This window comes from Vipera berus (genome assembly GCF_964194415.1).
Source record: "Vipera berus genome assembly, chromosome: 2".
Classification (NCBI taxonomy): Eukaryota; Metazoa; Chordata; class Lepidosauria; order Squamata; family Viperidae; genus Vipera; species Vipera berus.
The window spans coordinates 137,933,052-137,959,744 of NC_138203.1; the positions used below are offsets into that span (position 1 = coordinate 137,933,052).

A 26,693-nucleotide genomic window follows, 5' to 3' on the forward strand; every position below is an offset into this window, starting at 1 on the left:
GGTCTGCTCAGGGTGCCACCGGTGAGAGATTGCCGGTGGGTGACACCCAGGGATAGGGCCTTCTCAGTGGGAGCCCCTGCCCTCTGGAACCAGCTGCCGGTGGAGCTGAGGACTGCCCCCGACCTCCGATCATTCCGCCGGGGCCTGAAGACCTGGCTCTTTGAGCTCTCGGGCCCAGGCTGAGGAGAAATTTTTAATTGGGGTTTTAAGTATACAGGGTCAATTTAATATTTTTTAATTTGGTTTTTTTTAACTTTTGTATGGTGGATTTTTTAATTTCCTGTAAACCGCCCTGAGTCCTCAGGGAATAGGGCGGTATATAAATGTAACTAAATAAATAAATAAATAACATTTAAAATATAAAATGCAAGATTAAAATATGTACAAGTTAAACAAATCTTGCCCAGAAACTAGCAACATTGTGTTCCATGAGGTCCTCAAGTCTACACTGATCAGGGCACAGACAGCAGATATACATATGTGGTGTTGTCTGCATGTCACCACAATCGCAAAGGGCAGAAGACACCAGATAGCCCCATTTTGTTCAAGGTATCTCTGGATCTTGTTGTACCTGTGCGCAGTCTACTCAGTGATTTCCATATTTCCCAGCTTTCATCAGACCCGGGTGCCAGCTTTCTCCATTGATTTCATCCAGTGTTAGTTCTTCGTTCTCTTCAAATGTTTTTGAATGATTTTTAAACACAAAATGTATTACTGGAAAGCGAGCAAAGCATCAGGCTCAAGCATAATCTGTATTTCCATCAATTCATCTGTATCATACCTAAACCACAAAGTTATTCTTTAAAAATGGTTTGTATCTGATAACTACATATATTAGTGACTGGAAACCCCTTATGGACTTTTTGCTGGGAAAAATGGGGGAGGGGGAAAACACGTGATTTATGTGTTTGATGATTAGAAAGGGTAAACTATGGAGAGAAGAAAATAATAATGTAACCTGAAGGTAAAATACAAATATAGCTGTTGTTAAGAAGACCAGAAACCTTGCCTTTTTTTTCTTTTGCTGTTTTTTCACCTATTACTTTTCTTTTTTCTCTTTTAAAATTTGTATTTTTAAAAAAGTTTTAATAAAAGTGTGTGTGTGTGTCACAGTCACAGAACTGACTTTCCTGTGGTATATGATGTTTTGCGGTCAGCCATATCCATTCTGGAAGCACCCTTTTTGGGGGGGGAGTGCCCCGCACAAAGGTTTACATTTTGAAAGAGGCTATTGGCCCAAATGTACCCATTGTTTGGGATTTTTTGTCTTGTAAGTATGGTTTATCAAAGGGGATGGCTTCAGGGGTAGGCAACCTTGGCTCTTTTATGACTTGTGGACTTCAACTCCCAGAATTCTGGCTCAGGAATTCTGGGAGTTGAAGTCCACGAGTCATAAAAGAGCCAAGGTTGCCTACCCCTGGTTGAGATGACTAGTAGTTACTTTAACTGAGGCAAATGAAATCAGTAATAGAGCTGTGCAACATTTCAGATCTGAAGGGAGAAAGAGACTTTGGAGCTCCTGAAGCCAAACATTTCCCACATTGTGCAACTGCTGTGGAGGGCAAGCCCCTAATCCTGGGGAAAAGGCATTGTTGATTTATGATGCTGCAGACATCTTTGCGTTTCTTCCAGAGTGCTTTTTACTTTCAAAATTCACACTGCTGCACATCCTACCTAGTTGATACTTTGGGATTGTGAATGGGATTCTCCCCACCCCCCATTAATCAGTTTACTTACAAAATTATTGCACAAAAAGTGTTATTTAATAAGTTAATTCAGCACAGCGATTTTTGTTCAATATTAAAAGTATTAGCATTAGATTGGATTTTTACTCCCTGCCTATTAACTATTAGGGGGGGCTCTCCATGTTTTGGAAATAATTTGGAAGAAGAGCTTCAGCTTCAACGTCAGCCCTACTACTCTCCTCTCTGTATTAAAAACATTTTTTTTTCCTGTTCAAGCCTGGGGAAAATGTAGCTTTAAGAGTTTGTAATAAAGATCTGCTATTTTAAAGATTTGATAAATTAAAGTAGCTTTTTTTAGGGCTTGCACAGAAACGTAACCAAAGGTGTGAGCTTTTAATTACCCGTATATACTTGAGTATAAGCCGACTCGAGTATAAGCCGAGACCCCCAATTTCACCCCCAAAAACTGGAAAAAGTTATTGACTTGAGTATAAGCCGATCCGCCGTTCTGCAAGCCTCCGCCGCCGGCGGAGGCTGGATCCGCGCTCTGCAAGCCTCTGCCGCCAGCAGAGGCTCGATCCGCCATTTTGCAAGCCTGAATACACAGGAATACCCTGTGTGGCCGCGGCTCTCGGGGAAGCCCTGGCTGTCCGCTTCCTCGCTCCACGCTGCCATTCGGGGCCCGCGCGTTCCCCGGGCAAATCGCGGCGCCCAGCAGGCGAGGAAACACGCCCGCTCCAGTCGCCCCCCCTTCCCTCAGGAGACGCGAAGCAAGTGACCGCCCGGAGCTTACCGAGGACTTGCACGCGGCCGAGGCTTCGGTGCTTCCAGGATCACGCGCACCTCTCCCAAGCCGCCACCGTCCGGAGACCTGCCGAAGTTTGGGGAGGTGCCCAAACCTCCCCAAACGTCGGCAGGTCTCCGGACGGCGGTGGCTTGGGAGAGGTGCGCGCGATCCCGGAAGCACCAAAGCCTCGGCCCCGCACAAGTCCTCGGTAAGTTTTTTTGTTGACTGGAGTATAAGCCGAAGTGGAATTTTTCAGCCCAAAAAGTGGGCTGAAAAATTCGGCTTATACTCAAGTATATACGGTAATAGCAGAGGTATTCTGAATCATTTTGTAAGCCTGCACAGTTCTATTAAAATATTAGCACTTAACAAGATCAGTTTCTTATATTGATTTAGCCATTCTTTAAACTTGAAGCGAAGTACTCCCATCAGACAATAACTCCCCTATGTTGTCATACTGCCTTGATTGGCATATATCTAAATTCCTTGTTTTCATCCACAGTGTACAAAAGAGCTGAAAAAGAAACAAAGTACCTTACTTAATTAAATGTTCTGGTTATCCAGCCTCAGTCACTTTTCTTGGCTGCTCTTCTTCAGCATGATCTTCCTCAGTTGAAGTATAATTTTCATTCTGTTCTACAAGGATGCTCTCATTGTGTTATTTTCCACCTGAGGTCCAATGCATTTTAATCCAGCTGGAGGCCAGATAACCAGTCAGTAGTTCGTAGTCTGGGCTCACTGGCACATTAATGGCCCCAAACCTCTCTCAGTGATATAGCTGTGTGGAGAAATGATAAAGCATACATTCATTAGTGACCATTCAAAGTTAGAACAGTGCCGAAAAAAATAGCTTCCAGCTGGCCATCACACTTATGACAAAAGCCCCATGGTAACATAATGCAAATTCAGGTGCCTGGCAACTGGCATGTATTTACGACTATTGCAGTACCCTGGGGTCATGTGATCACCATTTGCAAGTTTCTGACAAAGTCAGTAGGGGAAGTTGAATTCACTTAGTGACCATGTGATTCACTTAACAACTTAAGCAATTCTCTTAAAATTGTGACAACCTCCCCCCCCCCCAAAATAAAAAAAATAAAATCAGGCATGTCTCACTTAATCTTGTTTAATAACAGGTTCTGGTCTCAATTGTGGTTGTATGTTGAAGACTGCCTGTAGTTGCTTTCTGCTTTTTTTTTTAGTGGTTTATAAACTGCAAAATTAGGTCTGTCAGGGCTTTGTAGTGATCAGACAGGTAGTTTTTTTAACTAACCTGGTTGTTATCAATGCTGCTATACAGTCTCTGAAAGCAAATGTCACCATGCTTGAACATTGACTTGAAATGGGATGCAACCTCTCCTTGCTTCAGTAGTAATAAAGGAAAAGAACATGGGATTTTATCGGCAGAACTTCATTGACTGTTAAGAGGAAAATAGTACATGAGTAAATTACTACATGAGCCGTGGTGGCGGAGTGGCTAGAATGCAGTACTGCAGGGTAATTGTGCTGACTGCCGATTGCCAGCAGTTCGATTCTCACCGGCTCAAGGTTGACTCAGCCTTCCATCCTTCCGAGGTCGGTAAAATGAGGACCCAGATTGTTCGGGGCAATAGGCTGATTCTGTATATCACTTAAGTCTGTGAATTGGTATATAGTTAGGTCTAAGTGCTATTGCTATATTGTCTTTGTAAACAAAGTCTAATTGAAATGATGCAGGTGAGTCCTGTATGCTCAGAGTGATTGGTTTGAAATAACCATGGTTGATGAATGCCCTGAAGTTAGCTCAGGGTTGAGCAGCTTCTAGTAAGAATAATTTCTGCCATGATTAGGCTCTTTGGGTTAGTTGAGTATCCAGATTCTCAACCTGACAACAGTGAAATGATTTATTGCTGGGAAGTACAGATATTTTAAAAAAGGAAAATAACAAAATGTTTGGTCAAAGAACTTATATGACATGTTCTGGTTTAATTGTAATAATGGCAAATAAGTGATGAAAAATATTCCTTTCATTTGTATAACATTACTGTGAATTGGAAATAGGAATAAGATATGTTGTGGTTTGTATAGATAGCACAATTCATTTGTTGTTTATTTCTTGCCCCTGTTTTTTGGTAAGTGTGCAGCAGTCGACAAGTGATATCCTGCAGTAAGAAAGAGTATATGTCTTCCAGGATAATGTGGGGTGTTGGCCTAGAAACAAGGAGACTGAGTTCTAATCCTGCCTTAGGTATGAAAGCTGTCTGGGTGACTTTTGTCTAGTCATCCTCTCAACCCAACTCACCTGACAGGATGTTTTCCAGGGGGAAATAGGAAGAGGAAGGAGTATTAGGTATCCTTGTCACCTTGATTTGTTTATGAAAAAGGTGAGTTAAAAATCTTTTTAAAAATAGAAATGCAGCTTAGGAGTAAAAAGAATCCTAAGATTCCATAGAGTTCTTTTAGCTATGATGTTAGCAGTATAGATTACTTCTTAGTAACATCTCAACTTTACCTGCCAGGAAATTAAGATAAACAAGTTTTTAAAGATACACTTGCTGTAAAGAAACAACAAAGATCTCTCCCTGAGCTATATCATAATACAGAGCTTGAAAACTAAACCTAGCCCTTCACATAGATAAAATGCTCAGTAACTAAATCAAAAGATTGCACTCCTGGACTGAGTCAACTATATTTATTGTGTTTGAAAACAAAGATGACTCAGTGGTATATCACCTACTGCCACTCCTTGCAAAGAAAAATTGATAGCATTTATGTATTTAAGCAAACAACTGAACAAATGGGAATTTGAGCTAAACCATTTGAGGACTGCTTCAGATCTGCTTGTATCTCATAGGATGAACTGGACAGCCATTTGTCTGAAATGCTTTAGGGCCGTGGTGGCGAACCTATGGCACGTGTGCCACAGGTGGCACGCAGAGCTCTCACTGTGGGCACACGCGCTGTCGCCCCAGTCCTAGGCCTTCAGCTGGGTTTTATAAAACCTTTTCGCTTTAGCCCTCCATTGCCCTGTGCAAAAAAAAAAAAGTTCAATCAATCAATTTCAACTTTTTGCAGGGAAAAAAAAGATCTTGCAAAGTTGGAATTGATGGATTGAACTTTTTAGTCCCACCCAGTCTGCCGTTACCACTGCAGCCATGCCCACCCAATTGGCCACGCCCACCCAATGGGCACCCGATGATACATAAGCGGGTTTTGGGTTGCAGTTTGGGGACTCAGTCTGTAAAAGGTTCGCTATCACTGGTAGGGTTTCCTGCCTGAGCAGGGGGTTGGACTAGATGACCTCCATGGTCCCTTCCAACTTGTTGTTGTTGATGGTGATCATCACACAGTCAGCCAGATGTTCAGACTGGATTTGGCATTTTTGTCTACCTATCGAGTCCTTACCAAGGACCTGGGATAGGCAGATATGGATGTTTGATGGTATTATAGATGTTGTCGCAGGATGGAAGCAGTTCCTAGTAAGGCCGCCTTTTGCAATTGCCAACCTAGCAGTTCGAAAGCACGTAAAAATGCAAGTAGAAAAATAGGGACCACTACGGTGGGAAGGTAACAGCGTTCCGTGCGCCTTTGGCGTCTAGTCGTGCCGGCCACATGACCACGGAGACGTCCTCGGACAAGCGCTGGCTCTTCGGCTTTGAAACGGAGATGAGCACCGGCCCCTACAGTCTGAAACGACTAGCACGCATGTGCGGGGGAACCTTTACCTTTACCTTAATGGCAAATTTGTCATCATCATCATCATTACTACTACTACTACTACTACTACTACTACTACTACTACTACTACTACATGAATCTGTGTGACTAGTTTTGATTAGAATAGAGTTGTAAGGACCTTGGAGGTCTTAAGCCATGTTGGCCTTTAATGGTAACATCCAACAACTTTACTACTACTACTACTACTACATGAATCTGTGTGACTAGTTTTGATTAGAATAGAGCTGTAAGGACCTTGGAGGTCTTAAGCCATGTTGGCCTTTAATGGTAACATCCAACAACTTTAGTTACACCCAGTCTTGTGTCTGGTGATAACAGGATAAAGACAGAGGTGGAGCTGCAAGCATTATCCATGATAGCCCAAGGTCTTGGCACCAAAGAACTATACAAGCTGGTCTGAATATCAAACAGGTTTTGAGTGCAAGGCACGGGTCAAGAATGACAGGAACATGGGTCCAGAGTGTATAAAGGCCCTGAGACTGTTCTTCTATAGCCCAGGTGCTGGCACAGCAGGTGTGCTGTTTACCTTTGCTCCACTGGTATATTCTCGGGCTAGGTGCCCTGCCACAATCTGTCCTCTCATTATTTGAATCGGGTCTCACCTGCTCAAGCCTATTATCTCCCAAAGCTGCTTGAAGCGCCCATTTGCCTTCTGGCTCTTCAGGTGAATGCTTTATCTCTTTAGCCTCTCATTTAGAAGATTCAGAGAACGCAATAATATACATACAAGCAAAGCAGTGCAGCTCTCAAAGCAGCAGTTTATGCAGAATAATCAAGCAGCGTCCCAAAGTGCTGCCTTCTGGATCAGCTGAGGTTTTTAGGTGGTCTTCGTGGACAGCCAAAGGTAGAGAGCGCATTGCTGCAGTTCAAACGAGAGAAGACCAAAGCATAGTGAAAGTGAGCAGGGCCTTCTAATCTAGGAAAGGCATAGTTGGTATGCAAGATAGAGCTGTGTAGAGGCTCTGTGCCAGCGGTCCCCAACCCACTGCCAGGCCACTGCCTGTTTGAAACCGGGCCATGGGAGAAATGGGCAAGCCCGCAACATGAAGCTCCACTTGCGCCAGTGGCGGGCAAGCAGGCGCGCCAAGCTCCACTGAAGTTCCATTTGTGCAAGTGGAAGGCACGCGCACCCATGCACCACTTGCACAAATGGAGCTGAGCGTGCGCATGCACCTGCTTCTGACATGCCCACACCAGGCCAGGCCGAAATGGTTGGGGACCGCTGCTCTACACAGCAAACCTTTTTAGGATTTAGTTTCTTGATTTGTTGGCTGAAATCAAAGAGTAAAAAAAAAAGCACGGTGTAATTTCTAACCATGTCAATTTGTTGTTCTAGCTTTTCTTAAACATGATGAACATTCAGAACTGTAGATTGCCACGCTTCCTCTCGGAAATGATATAATCCAGTCCGCCATCTTATTTCCATTTTATTCAACTATTTGAGCAAACAAGTGAAATTCATTTGGAGACTGATTTTTGAGGCCATATCAGAATATATCTGGATCCCATGTGAAGGTGATTTAAAATTGTGTGATGTTGCAGTTTGAACTAGGCTACTGCTTTGGTTACATTTGATTTCTCTGGGAATGGTTGGCTTGTTTAGAACCAAGATTAACATTTTGCATGTTTGGGACTTCAGTAATATTTCTCTTTCTTCTGTCCACAATTGCAGCTTTAGTTTGTGATTACATTTGGACTCTTTTGTCTCAATTAAAATTGAGTGTCCAGAAAGGTAAAACTTTAGTATCTGTGAAAGTGAACAGCTGCCAGGATTTTGTTCCTATTATTTGGTCAAAAATCATTAGCGCTTGGCACAAAAATCAAGAAACTTAACATTTATGTGAATCTGGCACAAAAAGATCAGAATCTGTTGTTCTTTTTATAGGTTTCACTTTAAACTGAAGCTTTCTGTGGAGATCTAAATCACTAGAATAAAAGTTGAAATTTTATATACTTTACCATTCATGCATGCTTGAATGTTATAGTTTTAGTGCTTGTTTAGTATCAGGACTTCCTTATTTAAAATTGTTGATGCAAAGTTCATAGTTGTTATCAAGGAGGCCACGTTTATTACTCAGCTGTAATGAAGCAAAAATTATTTCTTTACAATAGGATACGCTGTTGATTTGTCTAAATTCTCCTTTAGAAAGAGATAAAGAGATACTATATCTTTCCTCTCTCCTTGAGGCAAATAATTGAATGTAAAGCTTTTTAAAGACTTTATTTCCAATTGTTTGGAAATTTTCTGGAAGATTTCCACAGAATCTATAAAGTTTGTGGTGTTCACTAAATAAAGGAGAGAAAATATATGTAAATCTACAGAGTTGTAAAGAATTATCTTCTTTGGATGGCCCCCGTTTGCCCCATTCACTTTTATAGGGAAAGTATTTATTTCTGTTTGTAATTATATCAATCGGTTGGCATGTAGATTGCCAGGAACATGCGTCCAATCATATTTTTTGTACTTGTACATGTTACCAGATCATCAGGTAACAGCATGTCATTTTACTAATTAATTCTAAAAGGATGCCAGAGGAAGGATGTTGTGATTTGGAGTAAAATGGTGGTTTAGTATGGCAACAGAAAGCATCAATTGGAAGTAAAGAGGTCATCAATTTAAATCACTCGTTGGCCATCTCTTTTGCAAAGAGCATCATCATAGGTTAGCCTTTACTGTGTAGGTGTTACTCTAAGCTTCTTGAGATAAGTTATATAAGGCAGTGTTTTTCAACCTTTTTTGGGCAAAGGCACACTTGTTTCATGAAAAAAATCACGAGGCACTCCACCATTAGAAAATGTTAAAAAATTTAACTCTGTGCCTATATTGACTATATATAAAGTAATTCTCTTGAATAGGAATCAAATAAACACAAAGAAAGTATTTTATAATTACTTTTCAATTTTTCCCACGGCACACCAGGCAACATCTCGCGGCACACTAGTGTGCCGCGGAACAGTGGTTGAAAAACACTGATATAAGGTATTGTCAACAGTATAAAAGGCTTTATAAGAACGCTTTTGTGGAATCAAGGTTTGTGATGAATGCAGCCTTTAGTTCCTTGTCACCAACCTCTTCTGTGAATCATTCACCCGTTAAAGAATATTCTGTGTTTATCTCATGCTTGGAGTGCTGGCATGCACGGAATGTGTGTTGGAAGCTCCATGTCAGTACTGGCTTTTAAGAACCAAGTCTTCTTTTAAATAAAAACCACACTGCCTGAGCTATGAAGCCATCTTGAAGATGGTTCCTATCCCTTAGTTCAGTTGAAATGTACTTGGCATGTGCTAATTTCCTCAAAAAAGCAGATTGCTTGGCCTGCTGAGTTTTTCGTCTCTTACAATATGTGTCACATTTTTTTTCCCGTGCAAGAAAATAATCAAGCAATGAAACTTGTAGAAGAACAAACTAATTTGGGAAGGTGAGGTGGGAGTTATAGAAAAAGCAATTAGATGACAGCCTGAGCCTGGACCAATAAAATGGAAAGAAAAATTGATAAGCTTCAGAGCTTACCATTCCTCCTGGGCTCTCCTCCCTTTACGAAATGTTTTATATCTTGCAGTTTAAAACTCATCAGCACTGAGCTATAATTTCTATGGTTTTTGTAATTGGATGTTAGCTTTCAGGAAGGAAGAAGAGCGAAGTTAACAGATGATTTTTCAAGTTTATACCCTTTCTGAAATCACCGTAATTAGCCAGCTAGCAGGCTCCAAAGAAATTCTCTGAATATCTTTCTTAGGAGAAGTATTGTTGCATTATTCCCTGCCCTCATTTTATCATCTGGTTAGTTCGCATCTGCTTTGCAGATTTGCTTTCTTGGTTTTTGCTGCAGTCATTTCCAGCTTAAACGGATACTTTAAAAAATGCTTTTTGTTAAGTCCAGCATTTTGCACGTTCCAAAATAAACTCCCAACAATACAACAAGCATACAGACATGCATGCATACAGGAAAAGTCTCAGAAACTCACAGTGTGAATCAAACATCGACATAGTGTAAATATTGAAATACATTTCAGATTATTAATAAGAATGGATTGTCTATTGCAATGTTTGCATGCAGACATTGCAACAGACAAAGATAGCGACTTTTCTGTCATCTAGAGCAGGGCTTTTCAACCAGTGGTACGGGTACCACCTGTGGTACACTGGCACCTGGCAGATGGTACGCGACCATCCTAGAAAAGTAGTGGGGGAGGGGAATGAGCTGAACCGGTGGCAACACCGCACAAGCCTGAGCGAGAGACAGCTGGAGCTGCAGGGCTGTCAGGGCTCAGCAGAAGCTCCAGGATCAGCGCCGGACTCCAGCTGGAGCTCAGCGCTGATCCTGGTGCTTCTGCTGAGCCCAGAAGAAGCGCCGATCAGCTGGAATGTTGCAGCATCTCCAGGATCTTTTGATTTACATTCAGATGCTTGGCAACTGATTCATATTTATGACGGTCCCAGTATCCCAGGGTCATGTGAAGTGAATAAAACCTGCTGCAACCACCCAGCGGGGGGGGGGGAATAAAAACCAACACACCCCACCCCCGCTGACAATCCTCAGCAGAAATGCTCACAACAATGAAAACCTCGGACAGGAGGAAGAGCGCTACCGGGCGGGCAGGCAGGTGTCTTGCTCGGCTGTGGCTTGGGGGGCACTTTTTTCAGTGCCATTGTAACTTCAAACAGTCACTAAGCAAACTGTTGTAAGTCGAGGACTACCTGTACTTCATCACTTTTTTCCTTTTTGGGGGGGGTCATCAAATTTTTAACACCTTGCTAGGCAACTGGTGGTACTTGGATGTTGCCATATCCTAAAACTGGTACAATGGGTGAAAAAGTTGAAAAGGCCTGATCTAGAGGGCCATAGCTGCCTTTGTATGGCATCACTGGGGCCATGTTTCAAAAGTGGAAAGGAATCGGGTCATTTGGGGGAAGGATTCAGAGATTTTAAGAGCAGATTAAGTATATCCAAGGATTAAGCCACTCGTGTGTTGTTGTTTTTTGCTTGTTTGTTTTAAATCCCATTTATATCCCGCCCTTCTCCAAAGATTCAGGGCGGCTTACAATTTAAAGCACAAATCAATGTGCTTAGCAATAGCCTTCATTCTATGTATATGCCTGGTAATGACCTATAAAGCTCTAAATGGCTTGGGTCCGGATCAGCTAAGGGAACACCTGCTGCCGGCATCAACTTCCCATCATCCTGTGCGCTCCCACAGGGAGGGCCTTCTCAGGGTGCCGGCGGTTAAGGAATGCCGGCGGGTGCTCCCCAGGGGGAGGGCATTCTCTGTGGGCGCGCCTGCCCTTTGGAATGATTTACCGGTGGAACTTCGGACCGCCCCCGATCTGCGTTCATTTCGCCGGGATCTGAAAACCTGGTTTTTTGATCTATCAGGCCTGGACTGAAGGGGTTTTAGCTTTTAATATTGTTTTTAATTGTTGGGCTTAATTAATTTAATTTATTTTAATTTTATACTATTTTTATATTGTATTTTATGTTGCCCTGTAAACCGCCCTGAGTCCTTCGGGAATAGGGCGGTATAAAAATTTAATTAAATAAATAAATAAAATAAATATTAGGGCTTTCGGGCATTTTTTTACAAAGTCAGCTTATTGCCCCCAACAATCTGGCTCCTCATTTTACCTACCTTCGAAGGATGGAAGGCTGAGTCAACCTTGAGCCTGGTGGGACGCGAACCTGCACTAATTGCAGGCAGCTGTTGTTACTTAGGGAGGCATTAGCCCACTGCTCCACCAAGGCTCTTTTTGCCTCTAAACACTCCAAAATACTAAAAAAATGACCCAAATGGTCCCCTACTTCCCCTGGAAACCAAAGAAGAGATTCTACTTCTTGGTTATACCCCAGCAGGGTCTGTACAACTATCAGGATGGTAGAAATCTCCATCATATCTAGTTGTGAGAGGTTTTGGAATATTAATTTTAGTTCAAAATGTCATTCAGGTCTGAGGAAGTGTGGTTAATTTAAAGGTTGGTAAGTTTGATTTATGACGTTTGTCTCTGTAAACTGCCTAGATTCACTTGGACAGTAAGATAGGTGGCTCTAAATTTGATAAATAAGTTCCTTGTTTCAACAAACTTAAGATGCCTTTCTCAAATTTTAAATTTAAATATTACGCTTTCCAGTAGTCTGGAAAGTTGAGTGATGGCAACTGGACCTCTTTTCCTTTTTTTGGTTTGAAACATTTCGCTGCTTATCCAAGTAGTTTCTTCAGTGATTACACTGAGTTTTATCATTGTATCTATTATCATACAGTACTGAATTGCGCTTACTCAAAAATTTGAAGTGCAAAGGCAAGAATGAAGCATGCAAGCCCGAGGTGTTGATCATGGCATCAAGAAGCAGTCTAGGTTTCAAAATGCTGAGAAGCCTAATTTCACACATGACACTAGACTATAATTTAATTAAAACAATTATACACAAGCATTTACCCCAAAGGATGGCTGTGTTCTTTCCTTTTGTCTGCTTGCAAACATACCATCACCCCAGAGAATTTGAAGACATTATTTTAGAAGTTAAAAATGTAAAAACAAACTAGGGAGAAAAACAGAAAGGAAGTGAAAGGAAAATTGGGAATAATATTTAGAACAACTTCTGTACAAATGACGACATAGTTGATACATGTTCTTATAGTCATTCTTTATTTTGACTTTCAGGCAGTGAAATTATATATGTGCTTAAATGTCGCTGATTCGGTGAAAGGTCATCTTTTGGCTTTTGAGACAGTAAGCATCCCAGTTTCTTCTACAGGTGATCATAATACCCACCTCAGCCTCCACGGTACTGCTGGCGATGGTTTGGCCGATGATGGAACAACTTTGGAAGAAGGGGAAGCTAGTCCGGATGCCCAGCCACAGCAAGTCCGAAGGATGCGCAGAGAAGCCTGCACTTGTCCCTATTGCAAAGACAACGATGGGAGGTAAGCTTCTGCAAGGAAAACGTGCTGTACATTTTGAGTGGACTCCCAATGCAGAGGTCAGTAAATAAACGAAGGGATTGCCGTAGAGACTCTCCCGCTTTAGTTCTTTAGAAGTAGAATTTTCAGTTTGGGAAGCCTGTTCTGTTGGGAATACAAGCTTTTAAGTCAAAAGCCCTAACATGTATGGAGTTCAGCTCTCTTGTGTATATTGTCCTGCGAGGCAGAAAGGTTCCCCGAAACATGTAATTTGACCGAAGTTGGCACTATTTGCTGGCTTGCAATGTTAATAGCTGATTACGGCAGCCCGAAAGTGGTTTACAATATGTTAAGATCCATACTGCTAAGTTTGTAAAGCCGCCCTGAGTCTTCGGAGAAGGGCGGGATATACCGTAAATGGAATTAAAATAAATAAATAAAGACGCAACATTAAATAATTCCTGTGCTGTATAGATTGTGGGGAAGGGATTACGTCTAGAGACGTGTAACAACAGTTGATTCGATATTTGCTTTGCTCCATGCTAAGTAGCTGCCAGCTTTGTGCGAGTATACATCACTCTCTTTTTTCCTCTTGTGTTAGCAGAGCATTATCTCTCTGAAAACGGTTGCACCTTGCTTTTCCTGAACTATCTGTGCTTTTTCAGGAGATGTAAATAGCTGCCGTAGGGATATGTAACTCGTAGACGTTTTCAAAATGCGAGAGAACAAGCAGTGCGGAGACAACAACGTGTGATTTAAAGATTGTCCAGTGTGCCTTGATCAAGTGTCTTCCTTGACTTTATTCTGGCATTCTAGATCAGGACGTAATAATGCCAATCTTGGTTTTGGATTTGTAGTCGCTTAACACTAACAAAGTAACCTCCACCCGTTTTGCCCCCATTATATTCCTGGAGAGGTTGTGATTAGGACTAGATTTGCACGAAGGAGGGCGACCTCAATTCTAGTGTTCATGGCAACCACCCAAGAAGATGATGGAATAATTCTATGTGACAGTAGCTCTTCTTCCCCTCCCCCCCCCCGCCATGGGGCAAAACAAATGGTAAGCAAGCCAGTTTTATCGGATTAACTCTTTTGTGCATCACCCTTTTCAGAGGCTCTGGGGACCCTGGCAAAAAGAAGCAGCACATCTGCCATATCCCAGGCTGTGGGAAAGTGTATGGGAAGACATCTCACCTGCGAGCTCACCTTCGATGGCATACTGGCGAACGGCCGTTTGTTTGCTCATGGACGTATTGCGGCAAGCGTTTCACACGCAGTGATGAGCTACAGCGGCACAAGCGAACACACACTGGTAAGTGCAAGGAGTTCCTGGGCCCAAGCAACGAGTATTGTGTGTAGCTTGAGGTGAGGGAGAGGTTTCAAAAGAGTTTTGTGTCGGGATCTTCTTTGTTAACCCAGCTATACAAGTAGGGAGGCATTTTTAGTTATTCCAGAATAAATTTGAACATTTTAAGTAAAGTGTATGACACCTTCCCTGGTTTACTGCATGTAAAAGTGGTCCCTAGCACTTTGTGAAGTTTTTGCATCATGGGTATAACATCAAACCTTGTCTACAGTGACAGCTACTGTATGCAGCATTGCTGCTTTTTTAAAAAAAAAATGCAGTGGTAGTTTTGGAACAAACACCTCCTTGCCTTAGGAGTTTTCAAAATGAGATAACATTGCTGTAAAAATGCAGTGGATATGTGGAAACAGAAAGTGCTTTGAAAATAATGTTTCCGGAATGTATTTGTGTTATTCAAAACAACTTGCTGTAATTGTATATATAAAACTGCAAATTTACAAGTGTTATCTAGAAACTAAACAAAATAACCCAGCTGGCGAGAGCATATGTATGATTATAAAACAGAAATAAATATTATCTTTATTTTATTTTATTTGCTCTCTACTTTAAGGGTTTGTAAGCGAGCCTTGAATTGAAAAATGAGAATCAGTATAAAACAAGAGCCATATGAATGGGCAAATAATGGCCAGAACCATGTGGCAACGTTCAGTTGAGTAAAAATTCACCATAATCAATAATAAAACTGGACCTTTTTCAAACTGAAACCTAAGAATTGGTTTTTAAGTTTGTATCTACTATTGTTAATATTGTAATATTTATAATTTTTATTGTAAGCTGCCCAGAGTCACTTTGCAGTGTGTGTGGGGGCGTATAAATTTAATGAATAAATAATAAAAAAAACTATGCAAGGATGTGGCATTTAAAATGTCTCTCTTTTTTTTAGAGGCTACTTTGTAAAAACTTATTTGGATGCCTAATATTTGTTGAAGGTAACAAAGCTGAAATATTTTCATAGAATGGGGAACAAAAGCAAGAGTTTGTAGGCATATGACTGGTATATTTGGACGCTATGTAAGACTGATATCTCTAAGCAAAACTACTCTCCAAAAAGAAGCCACAGCAAAATAGGCTCCCACAATAGGGTTATTATTAATTTTTGTATATAGATGTCCCTGAAGATCTTAGGAAGAGGCTTACATGGATAAAAGCTTCTCTTGATAAAAATAAGGCTCTAAAAATAATAAGGTTTGTACTGCTCTGAGAAACAAATAGAGCTGGAATAGGTGTCATTGAGTTTGCCCTTTGTAAGTATTTTCTGCTAAGTGGCATATGCCCAATTCAGTAGCCTAAACTGGAGGTGACAAGAGCATGAATGATAGCCAAGTCTGGCTGTGGTTTGATAACACTTTTTGCTGATTCTGTCAAAACAGGACATGGTTCCTGACAGGAAGAGGCTGGGCTACCATGTTTTAAGAATGAAACCAGGGGAATGGCTTCATGATTGTTTTCTTTCTTCAGGAGAGAAAAAGTTTGCCTGTCCCGAGTGTCCCAAGCGCTTCATGAGGAGCGATCATCTTTCCAAGCACATCAAGACCCACCAAAACAAGAAGGCAGGCGCACCGAACAGCGTGGGTGCTATGGACGTCTCTGCAGTCTCCATTGATGCGAATGCCTCCACAGAGAGTGCCGGTGGAGCGGCACCTTCCGCCCTCATTGCAACCAATATGGTGGCCATGGAAGCCATCTGCCCAGAAGGCATTGCACGCCTTGCGAGCAGCGGCATCAATGTCATGCAAGTGGCTGATCTCCAGTCGATCAACATCAGTGGCAATGGATTCTGAGGATCTGTCCGATATTGCATAAACGTGGGTTTCTCGAGGTCCAAGAGATGCCTTTTCATGACAGAAGTGACGGAAGATGGGGACTCGGCTGCCACATCTAGCTTTCAGATGCCATTTCTGTCTCCCAGGAATATTGTGTGCAGAATAAGGTCTGCTTGCTGTATAGTTCAGCCTGGTGATGCCTGGGGGGAATACGTGGGAAAAGGGGATGGCCCAGAACTGATTGATTGATTAATTTTGTTTTGCTTTTTCTTCCCTTCCCCCATTAGGTCTCTTCACCTTTATTAGGTACCCCAATGCCATCATGCCTTGGTTCTAAATGTATATGATCATTGAAATACTTTTTAGCAGAAAAAAATCTATATTATTGTTATTATTATTGTAATTATATAAAATTATAAAATATGTTCTTTTGGATGAAAGAGATTAAAAAGCGCTGCAGCCAAAGTCTTTGGTTGTAGTTCAGATGCCTTAACTTGGAACTTATTGAGCTGTTAAACGGCGTTCAGGCTTATGTTCAGATGCTATATTGCATTTTAATTGTAAGTATAAAAACATAAATTTTGCTTTTCCTGTGCTTAACTTTTAGGTTTTTCTCTCCCGCCCCCCCGCACACCCCCCCCAATGTTCTCTTCCCTTATTTGATTAGACACTCATACCTATACCTTTTTTTAAAAAAAAAGCTACTTCCTGATAATTTCTACTTTTCTCTATTTGGAGAAAAGAGTGTCTATTTAAAGTCCCTGTCATCATTTTTTTTTCTACCCAAAGTGATAGGGTCCATGACCCACTGTGTGTTCTGAATTTGCAAGGGAGCCTAAGGAAAGATGAAAACGTGACAGACAATTTATGTTCCTTGCCTTCCAAATGCATGACTTCAACTTTTGGCCCTAGGGGAATTCTTTTTAGTTCCTAGTGTGAAGCGGTGAATCTTCTTTGTTTAAAGGATTTGTGCATGCGTGCCCCTCTTAAGGACACCAGGAATCTTAAGGGTGTGGCGGAGAAGTCTTTATATATGTTAGGGTTCAACTCAAGCCATTGTACTACAGCGCAAGTTGGAACTATAGTATTGGACTCTGTTGTTCTTTGTTTAAGATCTTGACAAAATGCTAAGGCCATGTAGTTAAAGGAAAAATGTAAGTTTGGCTTCTTTTATCTTGAGATAACTGCATTGCTGTGAAACACTAAGGGACTTGCCCAGTTCTTTCCAAATTGACAAATGGCCCAATATTTGGCTCAGTTGCCGGGCGTTCCATTGAGAATAAATTCTGAATTGGCTTTTTTTTAAAAAAAAAAAAATCTATTTGTAACTTCTTTTTAGCAATTTAGTGCTTGCTAGCCAGCCTGCTCCCTTTACGAGGTTACATACGTCCTTATGAGAACAATTATTATGAGGAAATTGCAACAAAGGGAACTAAAGTGGTAGTTCAAATACCAAAGAAATAAAGTGAAGGCCGGTGCTTATGAGATAAAAAGTGACCGGGGTGGGGTGGGTGGGTGGGTGGCAGAAAATGTGATGCTTGAGAGTCATTACAGAATCTCTGTTAAGGAACGGAGCCTTATGACACTCACCTCCCATCCCAGTAAGTCTTCAGAGAGTTTAGGCATCATTCCTAAGACCTCTTTGTGTTTAGCGTGAACCACTTAGACAGGTTTGTTCAGTACCTTACCAGATCATTCAGCTGATCGGTCCTATGTCCTTTTCCCTCTGCTAATTAAAACAAGGTAGCATGACAGGTTTATTTTATTTTTTTTACTAAGTATTGAGGGAAATCTTCCAATTGCTACATAGCCTTCATGAAGCTCCTGCCTCTTGCATACTTCAGTACTTGTCACGTGCAAGGTGAATTCCTGTGCCCCAGAAAGTTCACAAAAGGGTCCATGAATTGTTGCTGGGGTATATAGCTGGCCATTTTTTGTTGTTTCCATTGCTTTGCTCTGAAGTTCTCTCATCACTTCGCTCCTCAGTAGCATAAAACCAGTTTATTGTTTTCGTCTGCCTTCCGTATAAAGTGTTGTGTTGGTAACATTGAGATGCCCCTCTTGCCATGTCCTGTTCTGTTTTCCTTTTTATTGTTTTGTGATCTGGAGCCGTACCGGAATCATATGATACGATATGATATGATATGCTATATATGCACTCATATATTGCAGTGGTTTAGCAGAGCTGAATTACGACATCATTTTTGTCAGGGCCAGGGAAAAAAGATCATTTTTCCTTCCTCAGGACAACGCTGGAGTTAAGATTAACCGTCCCCACAATTGTCCAAGTGCTTTGCATCTGCAGATCCTTGGGAGTCCCTTGCCTGGAGTTGGGTAGCGCTTTCACAGTCTTTTGTTGAGTTTTTAAAAAGAATATTCTTGTTTCACAAATGCTGTTTGTTGAGCTGAGAGAGGATGGACACAAGACCAAAAAAAAAGCATAAGCATCTTAAAGCATATCAAAAATAAGAAAAGCCATGGTGTAAATATTTGACTTCTGTAGTGCTTGTGAATTATTTGTACTGATGAATTGATTTTGCTCAATTTATTTTGGCTGAGGTGAAATTGTCACTTCTTGCTGAGCCTTTTCCCCTTTTTCCCAATGATTTCCCTATTCATTTTGATGGATTGGAAAGGGCAGACTTACACCAGTAACGTAAGAAACATAAAACAAATACAAAGTAATGTACCACCAGGAGGACTGGGTAGGCATGTGTAACTCAAGCATTTTTATTAAGAAAGAATTGCCTTGTCACAGTAGTAGGGATTTGTGGGTCTTCCAGGTACCGCTGTTAGATCAGAGGTAAAGCAGATTGTATTTCTCATATGGTGCAAGCTCAGTATTGCTTCAAAAGCAAGAAAATATTTTAGGGTCTTGAAATTGGATGTTCCAGAGACTCAAGGATTGTAATCATCTGATAGAAGATGATTTTTAGTATGATAGATTTCAAGTACTGTAATACTATTACTAAATTAATTGGATACAAGCGTTAATTGCCATAGTGAAGGGAGCTTGATGTTCTAGATAATTTAGTCCCATATAGTATGCAGCGATAAATAAACTGCCTCATACCCCAAGTTGCTGGCTTATTCCTGCTATTTTAAACCCTCTGCTTCAAGAATGGCTTAGTTGCATTAAAAAAAAAATTGGGGGGGGAGGGAAGCAGTATGATGCCTGTGATGCCACAAGTTGTCATCTGATTTTCAAATTTGGGAAAGTAGAACCGTGTTTTTAAGAAAACAAATAATGCTACAGAACTTATTGACATCTTTGTTTACACACAGAGACTTATACATACACAGTATGTACATGCTTATGAAAGATTGCAGGATAGTTCGCACTATGTGAAAGAATAGCTGATTTTTTTCCCCTTTAAACTTCCCTATAATACCAGATTGTGCTTGTTAATAGCATCCACTCAACTGTTTTCTTAGCAGATGTGGCGTTAATGGAAATGCTGTTATGATCTAATAATTTTTCTTCTGCTACAGAAAATACCACTAGCATTTTTTTCCCAAGTGCTACACTTGAAAAAGCCTGTCTATTCACATTTATTACACACTTTCGCAACTGAGAAAAATGGCATTCTTTTTTAATAAAAAAAATCCACTGGACAGTTTTGTTATTTTGGACATTATTTACTCAGTTCAGTGTGACTTGTAGAAGGAATCCCATCTATAAATCTGTAAATGAAACTTTTTCTCTTGACAGACTTTCTCAGTCTGCTGTCTCAGATTGCCCATCACGGAAGATTTACGAGTCTCTCTTATCAGCTCCTCATGTTTGTTTTCTAAAGAGCAATTTTTTTAGTTTACAGCTATTGCTACAAGTCAGGAAGCCAGAAGTAGGGTTTCCAGTTAGTGATAGAAATCCAATAAATCTCTGAAGTATGAACACCTAAGGAAGGGAAAACAGCTATTATAAATCTCTTCACTTTTGAAAAGGGGGGGGGAACAGAAATATGGAGAAAAGGTGAGCATTTTGATTTGTAATAACCTAAATCTTAAAGGTGGGCTGGGAGCATGGGAGAATTCTGTTTAGGGAATACTGGGGATTCTAGGGCCCTTGGTAGATTGCAGTATTTATTTCTCCTAAGTGGTGTATCTATCTCATTGCAGCACCCAGTGACAATTGCGATTGTGCCTTTTTGTCCTACACTTTTTCTGAGTTTCTGCTAGAATCGGAAGGTATTCTCTGCAACGTGCAAAGTAAATATATGCATGGTATATGCCAAATATTTAGAAGAGTATTGAGGAAAGTGGTCTTTACAAAGATTATATTGCATAGTAGCACTGAATTCCTTACGTATGTGTCCCTTTTTCCCACCCACCCCACCCCAACCTAAAAATGCTCTTTTGGTCTTCAACCAAGGAGAAATGTTCAACTCAGGTCATATATTTTTTTTTCTTCTTTCGTGTATAAGTAATATTGTCTGAAATAGGCTCCTATGTGTACTATCATTGAACATAATAGCAGAAAAAATTTACAGAAAAACATGCAGTAAGTGCCTTTCCTGGAACTCAAAAAAAAAAGAGTCAAAATCAAAAGTTTTCTATGGAAATTATCATTGACTTGACCACCTCATTTGCCTCTTTCACACCTTCAGTAGCACTGTGTTGAAGTTCGAATTTTGCATTCCATTTAAACTCCTGTTAAGGTGTTGTTGTTTTTTATGGGCTTGGGCATGAATTGCCACCCACATCATAGCATCACTTATATTTCTCTTCTGTCGCAAAAGAGCTTTGCTTGCATCATTTAGTTTTATCTCAATAGACAAGAACTCAGATCTTTAAAGTCTTAATGTAACCATGTAACCATGACTGTTTATTGTGTCTGCTTGCGTGCGTAAGAGATGCATACTACTACCATTTGAAATAGTGCCCTGGGAGAAATTTGATCTCTCCGTGTGAGTAGCCATGTAGGAAAGTCTTTGGTGCAGGAAGATCTGGCCTACCTTTTGTTTCCCTTTGGAGTCTTACCATTTAGATTTTAAGAAAAGAGTTGTCCACCCTTTTAAGCGACAGTGCATCCCCATTTGGTACCACCTTCCACTCATTTTCAGTTTGGTTTTATAACATTGTCTGCAGTGACTGTTCTTGTGAATCTGGTCAGAATGATAGCATGATCCCTGGTTATCTGCTGGGTTGAGAATGTCCGTTGCTTCCAAAAGATGGCCTCTGCTTACAAAGGCACCGTTCAATTTTACACATGCGAAAGCTAAAATAACATTCTTTGCTGGTGTGTGCGCTCAGAACAAAGCTCAGTTATTTGTGTGATCAGCACTATTGGCAGATTTGAGTTGTGTTTGAGGGGGGGAAAAGCATCCCTTTCCGGAGGCTATTTTTTTTTAGGGTGAGGCTTGTTGTCTTATTGAATACTTTCCCATCACAGAGGGAAGGGCTTCGTGAATTTTGAAAGTGACTGTCCAGTGAGAGAGGGCAGGGTAGCCATTATTTGGATGTATGCTGCATGTGTGAATGTGTCTCAATTCCAAGAACATTATTAATTGAAGATCATTTAAACATGTAGTTGCAAGCTGGGTCTTGGAAAAGCTTTACTGAGCCTCTGTTTATATAAACTGGCCTTAACATAAAATGTGTACAGAAGAACGCCCCTCTTCCAGATGGCTAAACCTGTTTTAATTTTTATATTATCTTAAAATTACTTGCAATGCTGTTTTTTGGAATAAAATGTGCCTTGCCTTTTATATAAACAAGACTTGTATATAGTTAAGCCAATGCCATCAGCCTTAAAGAGATCTCTGCAGCATTTTGTGCCTTGAGCCAGACTTTTCTATATTAAATCTTGTCACAGTCCAGTTTAAATGGGCCACAAGAGTCCAGTAATTAATTTAATTTTCCTAATCCACTTGGAAAAAGGATGAGCACTTGCTTTCCCCATGTTTTGTGGTGGTAGTTGAGCAGGAGGAATTTCAGCTCAGATTCCATTCAGTAATGCACGTACTCTGATAAATCTTTAACAACAATTTTACACTATCTCCAACAGCTAGTAATTCTCTTCCGTAGTAACATCGTTGCCTCTACATTTGTTCCCAGGAAGTGGGGAGGTGAGAAGTGATCTAAGGTGGATGCATTTTGTTTTTGTTTTTTTTTTTTTGTTTTTTTATTTTTTGTTTTTCTGGTGCTTATAGCACAGCTCTGCAGTCACTTAAGCCAACCTGTAACACTGGCAATAAAATAATTTTGTCTATTCTATGTAAAAGACTGTTTGTTTTATCTTGTAATAATGTATATGCTTTTTTTAAAAAAAAAATCCAATTACCTATGTAATGATGTCTGAAACACTTTTAAAAAGTGCTATTTTTGTACAAAGATTAAAATAGTTTGCCTCCTTTGTATACTGATTACATTTTTTAAATGAAAGGAATAAACAAGTATCTACAGAGTTTGTATTTAATCTGGCTGGCCATATGGATTGTGTATGTCTTTACTCTTCTACTTTGCCCCAGTATTTTGCTATAACTCACTGCAAAATCATGGTTTCATATTGTTTCATGTTTCTGGTTACGTTGCTGGCTTCATATTTTAATGTGGACACTAACAGCCAAGTGTTAAAACATCTAATAGTGTTCCTTAAACATGTTGATACAGTACTGAACTACAGTATCCTCTGCCTTAATTTTCTAAGGATACTTACAGGATCCACATGAGGCTCAGAGTCATGGTTGAAAATAAATGAGATGCTGAAGCAACATTGTCTTATGAATACAATTAAAAAGCTAAAATCTTTCACTACTAAAGTTACACAGTGTAAGAAAAAAATCACATGACAACAGAATGTGGCCAAAATATGTCCCTTTAAAAGTGTTTACTGGTCTATCTTGGGTTAGCCATCAAATTCTTCGGTGCATTTGATAAATCATGTGAATCTAAACAAAACCCTCCTGCTTGATTGTCAAATCATTCTGCTTGATTGTTTTCTGCTTGATTGTTTTCTGCTTGATTGTTAATCACACAGAATTGTTCAGAGGGAAACAATACCCTAATTGAGAACTAGCAAGGAGAAAGCCACTTGTCCTCCAATGCTGGCAAGAGTTAAGCTACAGAGTAAGCAAACCGCACGCTGACTAGCATTGATGGTGTTACAACAACCAAGCTCGTAGGAGTACCAAGGACACCATAGTTCAGTTCTGAGCAACATTTATTCTCTTCTATTGGTAAAGTCACCTAGCTGGCTTTGTGCTTAGGATAGGACTAGGAAGTAGAAATCATGAACTCCTGGTTCCTAGCCTGATGTCTTAATCACTACACCAAACTGGCCCCATAACAACCTTTGGGTGTGGACTTCTAAGAGTACCAGAGCGTAGGAGTTTTGATTCCTGGAAACTCCCGTTTTCTGCTCTTTTGGGGGTTACATTTTCCAATCTATTAAAATACAGTGGTGCCTCGGTACTCAATAGTTTTGAATCTCATCAAATTTGGAGGTAAAAAGTATTTGTCTGCTAGCTAAACTGCCTAAAACGACCCATAAGAGATAAAAAGAGATATAAAGAAACATAATGAAGTGAAAAAGAAGTTAAAAGAGGAGAAATGAGAGGCTTCTGATCTTAATAACAGTTATAGCTACATTTATTTTATTCTCTCTCACATCCCATCAGTTTCCTTCTTTCCATAAACTTCTAATCATTAAATGTATAAATTATTATCAAAATAATAATAATAATGTTGGAAGGGTCCTTGGTAATCTAGTCCAACCCCCTGCTCAGGCAGGAAACCCTATAGGTTGTTCTATTTCCCCCCCCCCACTCAATTTTATATTTTTTCCAAGGTTTGTTCTTTGGTTTGATTTTAGTGGCAATTTACTGTTCATTGTTGTTTCTGCAGGTAGGATAGACACCCGTAGCGTCCCTCTGTGAGGTAGATAAGTAGTTTTAAAAATTTGATCCATGAATCAATAAATAAATTTGCTTAGAGTGCTGGATGTTCTTTTGGATCAAAGTAAGGTTTAAAAAAATGTACCGAATGTTTCTTTTTATTTCCCCTTTGGGAAATCCACAAAATTGTATATAACCCAAAATAATATTAACTGGTTTGGAAATGCTCTTTGTTCAGTGGGGGGAAAAAAACCCAAAAAGCAAAGAAGACACCCTCCGTGATTGCTAGACACACTTCCTGACAGCATGTAAAATACATAACACATGTTCATTTTTTTCAAACAGATGTAGAGATTTCTGTTTTGTTTCGGGGAACAAGAGCATAGTTAATATTGTAAAATGTTCAAATGTCCTTCATCAACTGTGCATGCAGGTTTGGATGTATAATTCTGCTTATTAAAAAACACAAATCGTAATATTTATTTTATTTATTTTATTCGATTTATATACCGCCCTTTTCCCGAAGGACTCAGAGCGGTTTACAGGGCAAATTAAAAAAAAGATACAATATACAGATTAAAATACAATTAAATTAATAGCCCCAACACTTTAAAATTGAATTTAAAACCTTAAAAACCCCTCAGTCCAGGCCAGCCAGCTCAAATAGCCAGGTTTTTAGGTCCCGGCGAAACGAACAAAGGTCGGGGGCGATCCGGAGTTCCACCGGCAGCTGATTCCATAGGGCAGGCACGCCCACCGAGAATGCTCTCCCCCTGGGAATCACCCGCCGGCACTCTTGACCGGCGGTACCCTGAGGAGGCCTTCCCTGTCGGAGCGCACAGGACGATGGGAAGTTGACGCTGGCAGCAGGTGCTCCCTAAGATAATCCAGACCCATGCCATTTAGGGCTTTATAGGTCATCACCAGCACCTTGAATCTCACCCGGAGGGCAACTGGAAGCCAATGCAGCTCGTGGAGAAGAGGTGTTACATGGGAGTATCGGGAGACCCCCATCACAACTCGCGCAGCCGCATTCTGCACCAGCTGAAGCCTCCGAGTGGTCCTCAAGGGCAGCCCCATGTAGAGAGCATTGCAGTAGTCAGTTGTTGCTCCATCACTGCCCCTTCCAGAAAACTCTTAGCTTAATATTTTTGTTGGCCACTGATCTCCAAGATCATATGAAGGAATCATTTTTGCACAAAGAGATAGTCTGCATTACTTTACGTCTTTTTGAGCATGCTGCAATATCTGTCGTCCTGTCAGGGTTCCAAATACCTATTGTTTTTCTTGCATATATCCTTTTGTTCCTTTTGTGCTTTTCTCTGACTTGGAGGCAGAGGATAATTCTCATATAACAATGATAAAAACAAATTGATTTTTAAAAAAAAATAAAAATAAAAAATAAAGATTAAAAGCAACATGACTGGTGCTTCAGGTATAACTTCCAGCTGAAGATACCGTAAAGATTCTAATCAGAGTGCTCTATCCAAAGATGGCTGTTTTTACACTGCAATTAACTCAAGGGGGCAGCATTGCTATGTTGGCTGCAGGAAAGTTGGCCGTCCTTTTACCACTGTGAATAGTTTTGAATACCCAGAATAAAAACTAGGACAAAAAAGTGTATACAGAGGGGGACTGGTATTTTTTTTAAAAAAAAAATCTGTAGAAAAATATTAGTTGTCGGTACTCGGAGAGAATTTGATAAAGGCCTTGGCCGAAGTGTTAATTTTAACTCAGATCCAAGAGCAAAACCTGTTTGGGGCTACCTTGCATAAATCTATGACTGCTTGTAGCTCGTGTACTACAAATAAAACAGCAGGCTTTATAATCCAGATGATATTCTTGGTTGGAAGTAAGAGATCATTCGTCCTTTCCCCCCCCCAGGGTCTTCTGATTGCTGGGGTGCATTGAAAGATTTTGGGTAAATGCCTTTGAGATAACCAAGGTTATTTAACAGCTAATTACGGTGGGATAGCTACGGCCTTCTGGATTAATCCCATCAATCCCAGCAGCACCAGCCAGGTGAGAAAAGAGAACACCTGGAGACCAATGTCTTGCCCTCTGAGCTGGCATAACAAAGCTCTGCAATTTTGAGAGGATTCCTTGTAATTTTACACCACTTCATGGCATCTTGAGAATTCTAGTGCAAAGAAAATAAGACACCCATGTCCTTATTTGAGGGATATTTATTGTTCTTAACATGTGCAGGTACAGGCAAACATTGGAATGACCAGTGCTGAGAACTGAAAAGGGAGGAGTATGCTTTGACTACAGCAAAGTTATTTATCATCCTAAATGTGACAGAGCATTGAGATGATTAGAACAGTAAAGTGAAGTGAAGCCAGTAAATTAATGCATTCCGGCAGAAGTGTTTACACAACCAACCAAAGCTGCTTCAGCTCTGTTTATGCCATTGTGGGAGTATGTTATTTAAGCAACCAAAAGAAAATAGGAGAATTACAGAAACCTTTGTATACTATTGGATGGGGAAATGGTGTTTGAGCCATCTGAGAGAAATATAGTCTTAAGGAGTTGCTTTGGATAAAACCATATAGATCAGACTTCCCTTAACTTTGTGGATATCTTGGACTTTTAACTCCTTAGCCATCATGGCTTAAATGTAGGCTTAAGAGCAGCCCTGATGTC

General features: G+C 40.5%; 1 protein-coding gene across 2 annotated transcripts in view; it reads left to right on the plus strand.

Annotated features, from left to right (window-relative positions):
• SP1 (Sp1 transcription factor) overlaps positions 1-22,616 on the plus strand; it is a 36,245-nt gene extending 13,629 nt beyond the window's left edge. For both annotated transcript variants that reach the window (XM_081321396.1, XM_081321397.1), the window contains exons 4-6: positions 12,939-13,107; positions 14,196-14,395; positions 15,908-22,616. In XM_081321396.1, coding sequence (XP_081177522.1) covers positions 12,939-13,107; positions 14,196-14,395; positions 15,908-16,230 — 692 coding nt within the window. In that variant the 3' untranslated portion in view covers positions 16,231-22,616. The remainder of the gene's footprint in view (positions 1-12,938; positions 13,108-14,195; positions 14,396-15,907) is intronic.
• The last annotated feature ends 4,077 nt before the right edge of the window (positions 22,617-26,693 follow it).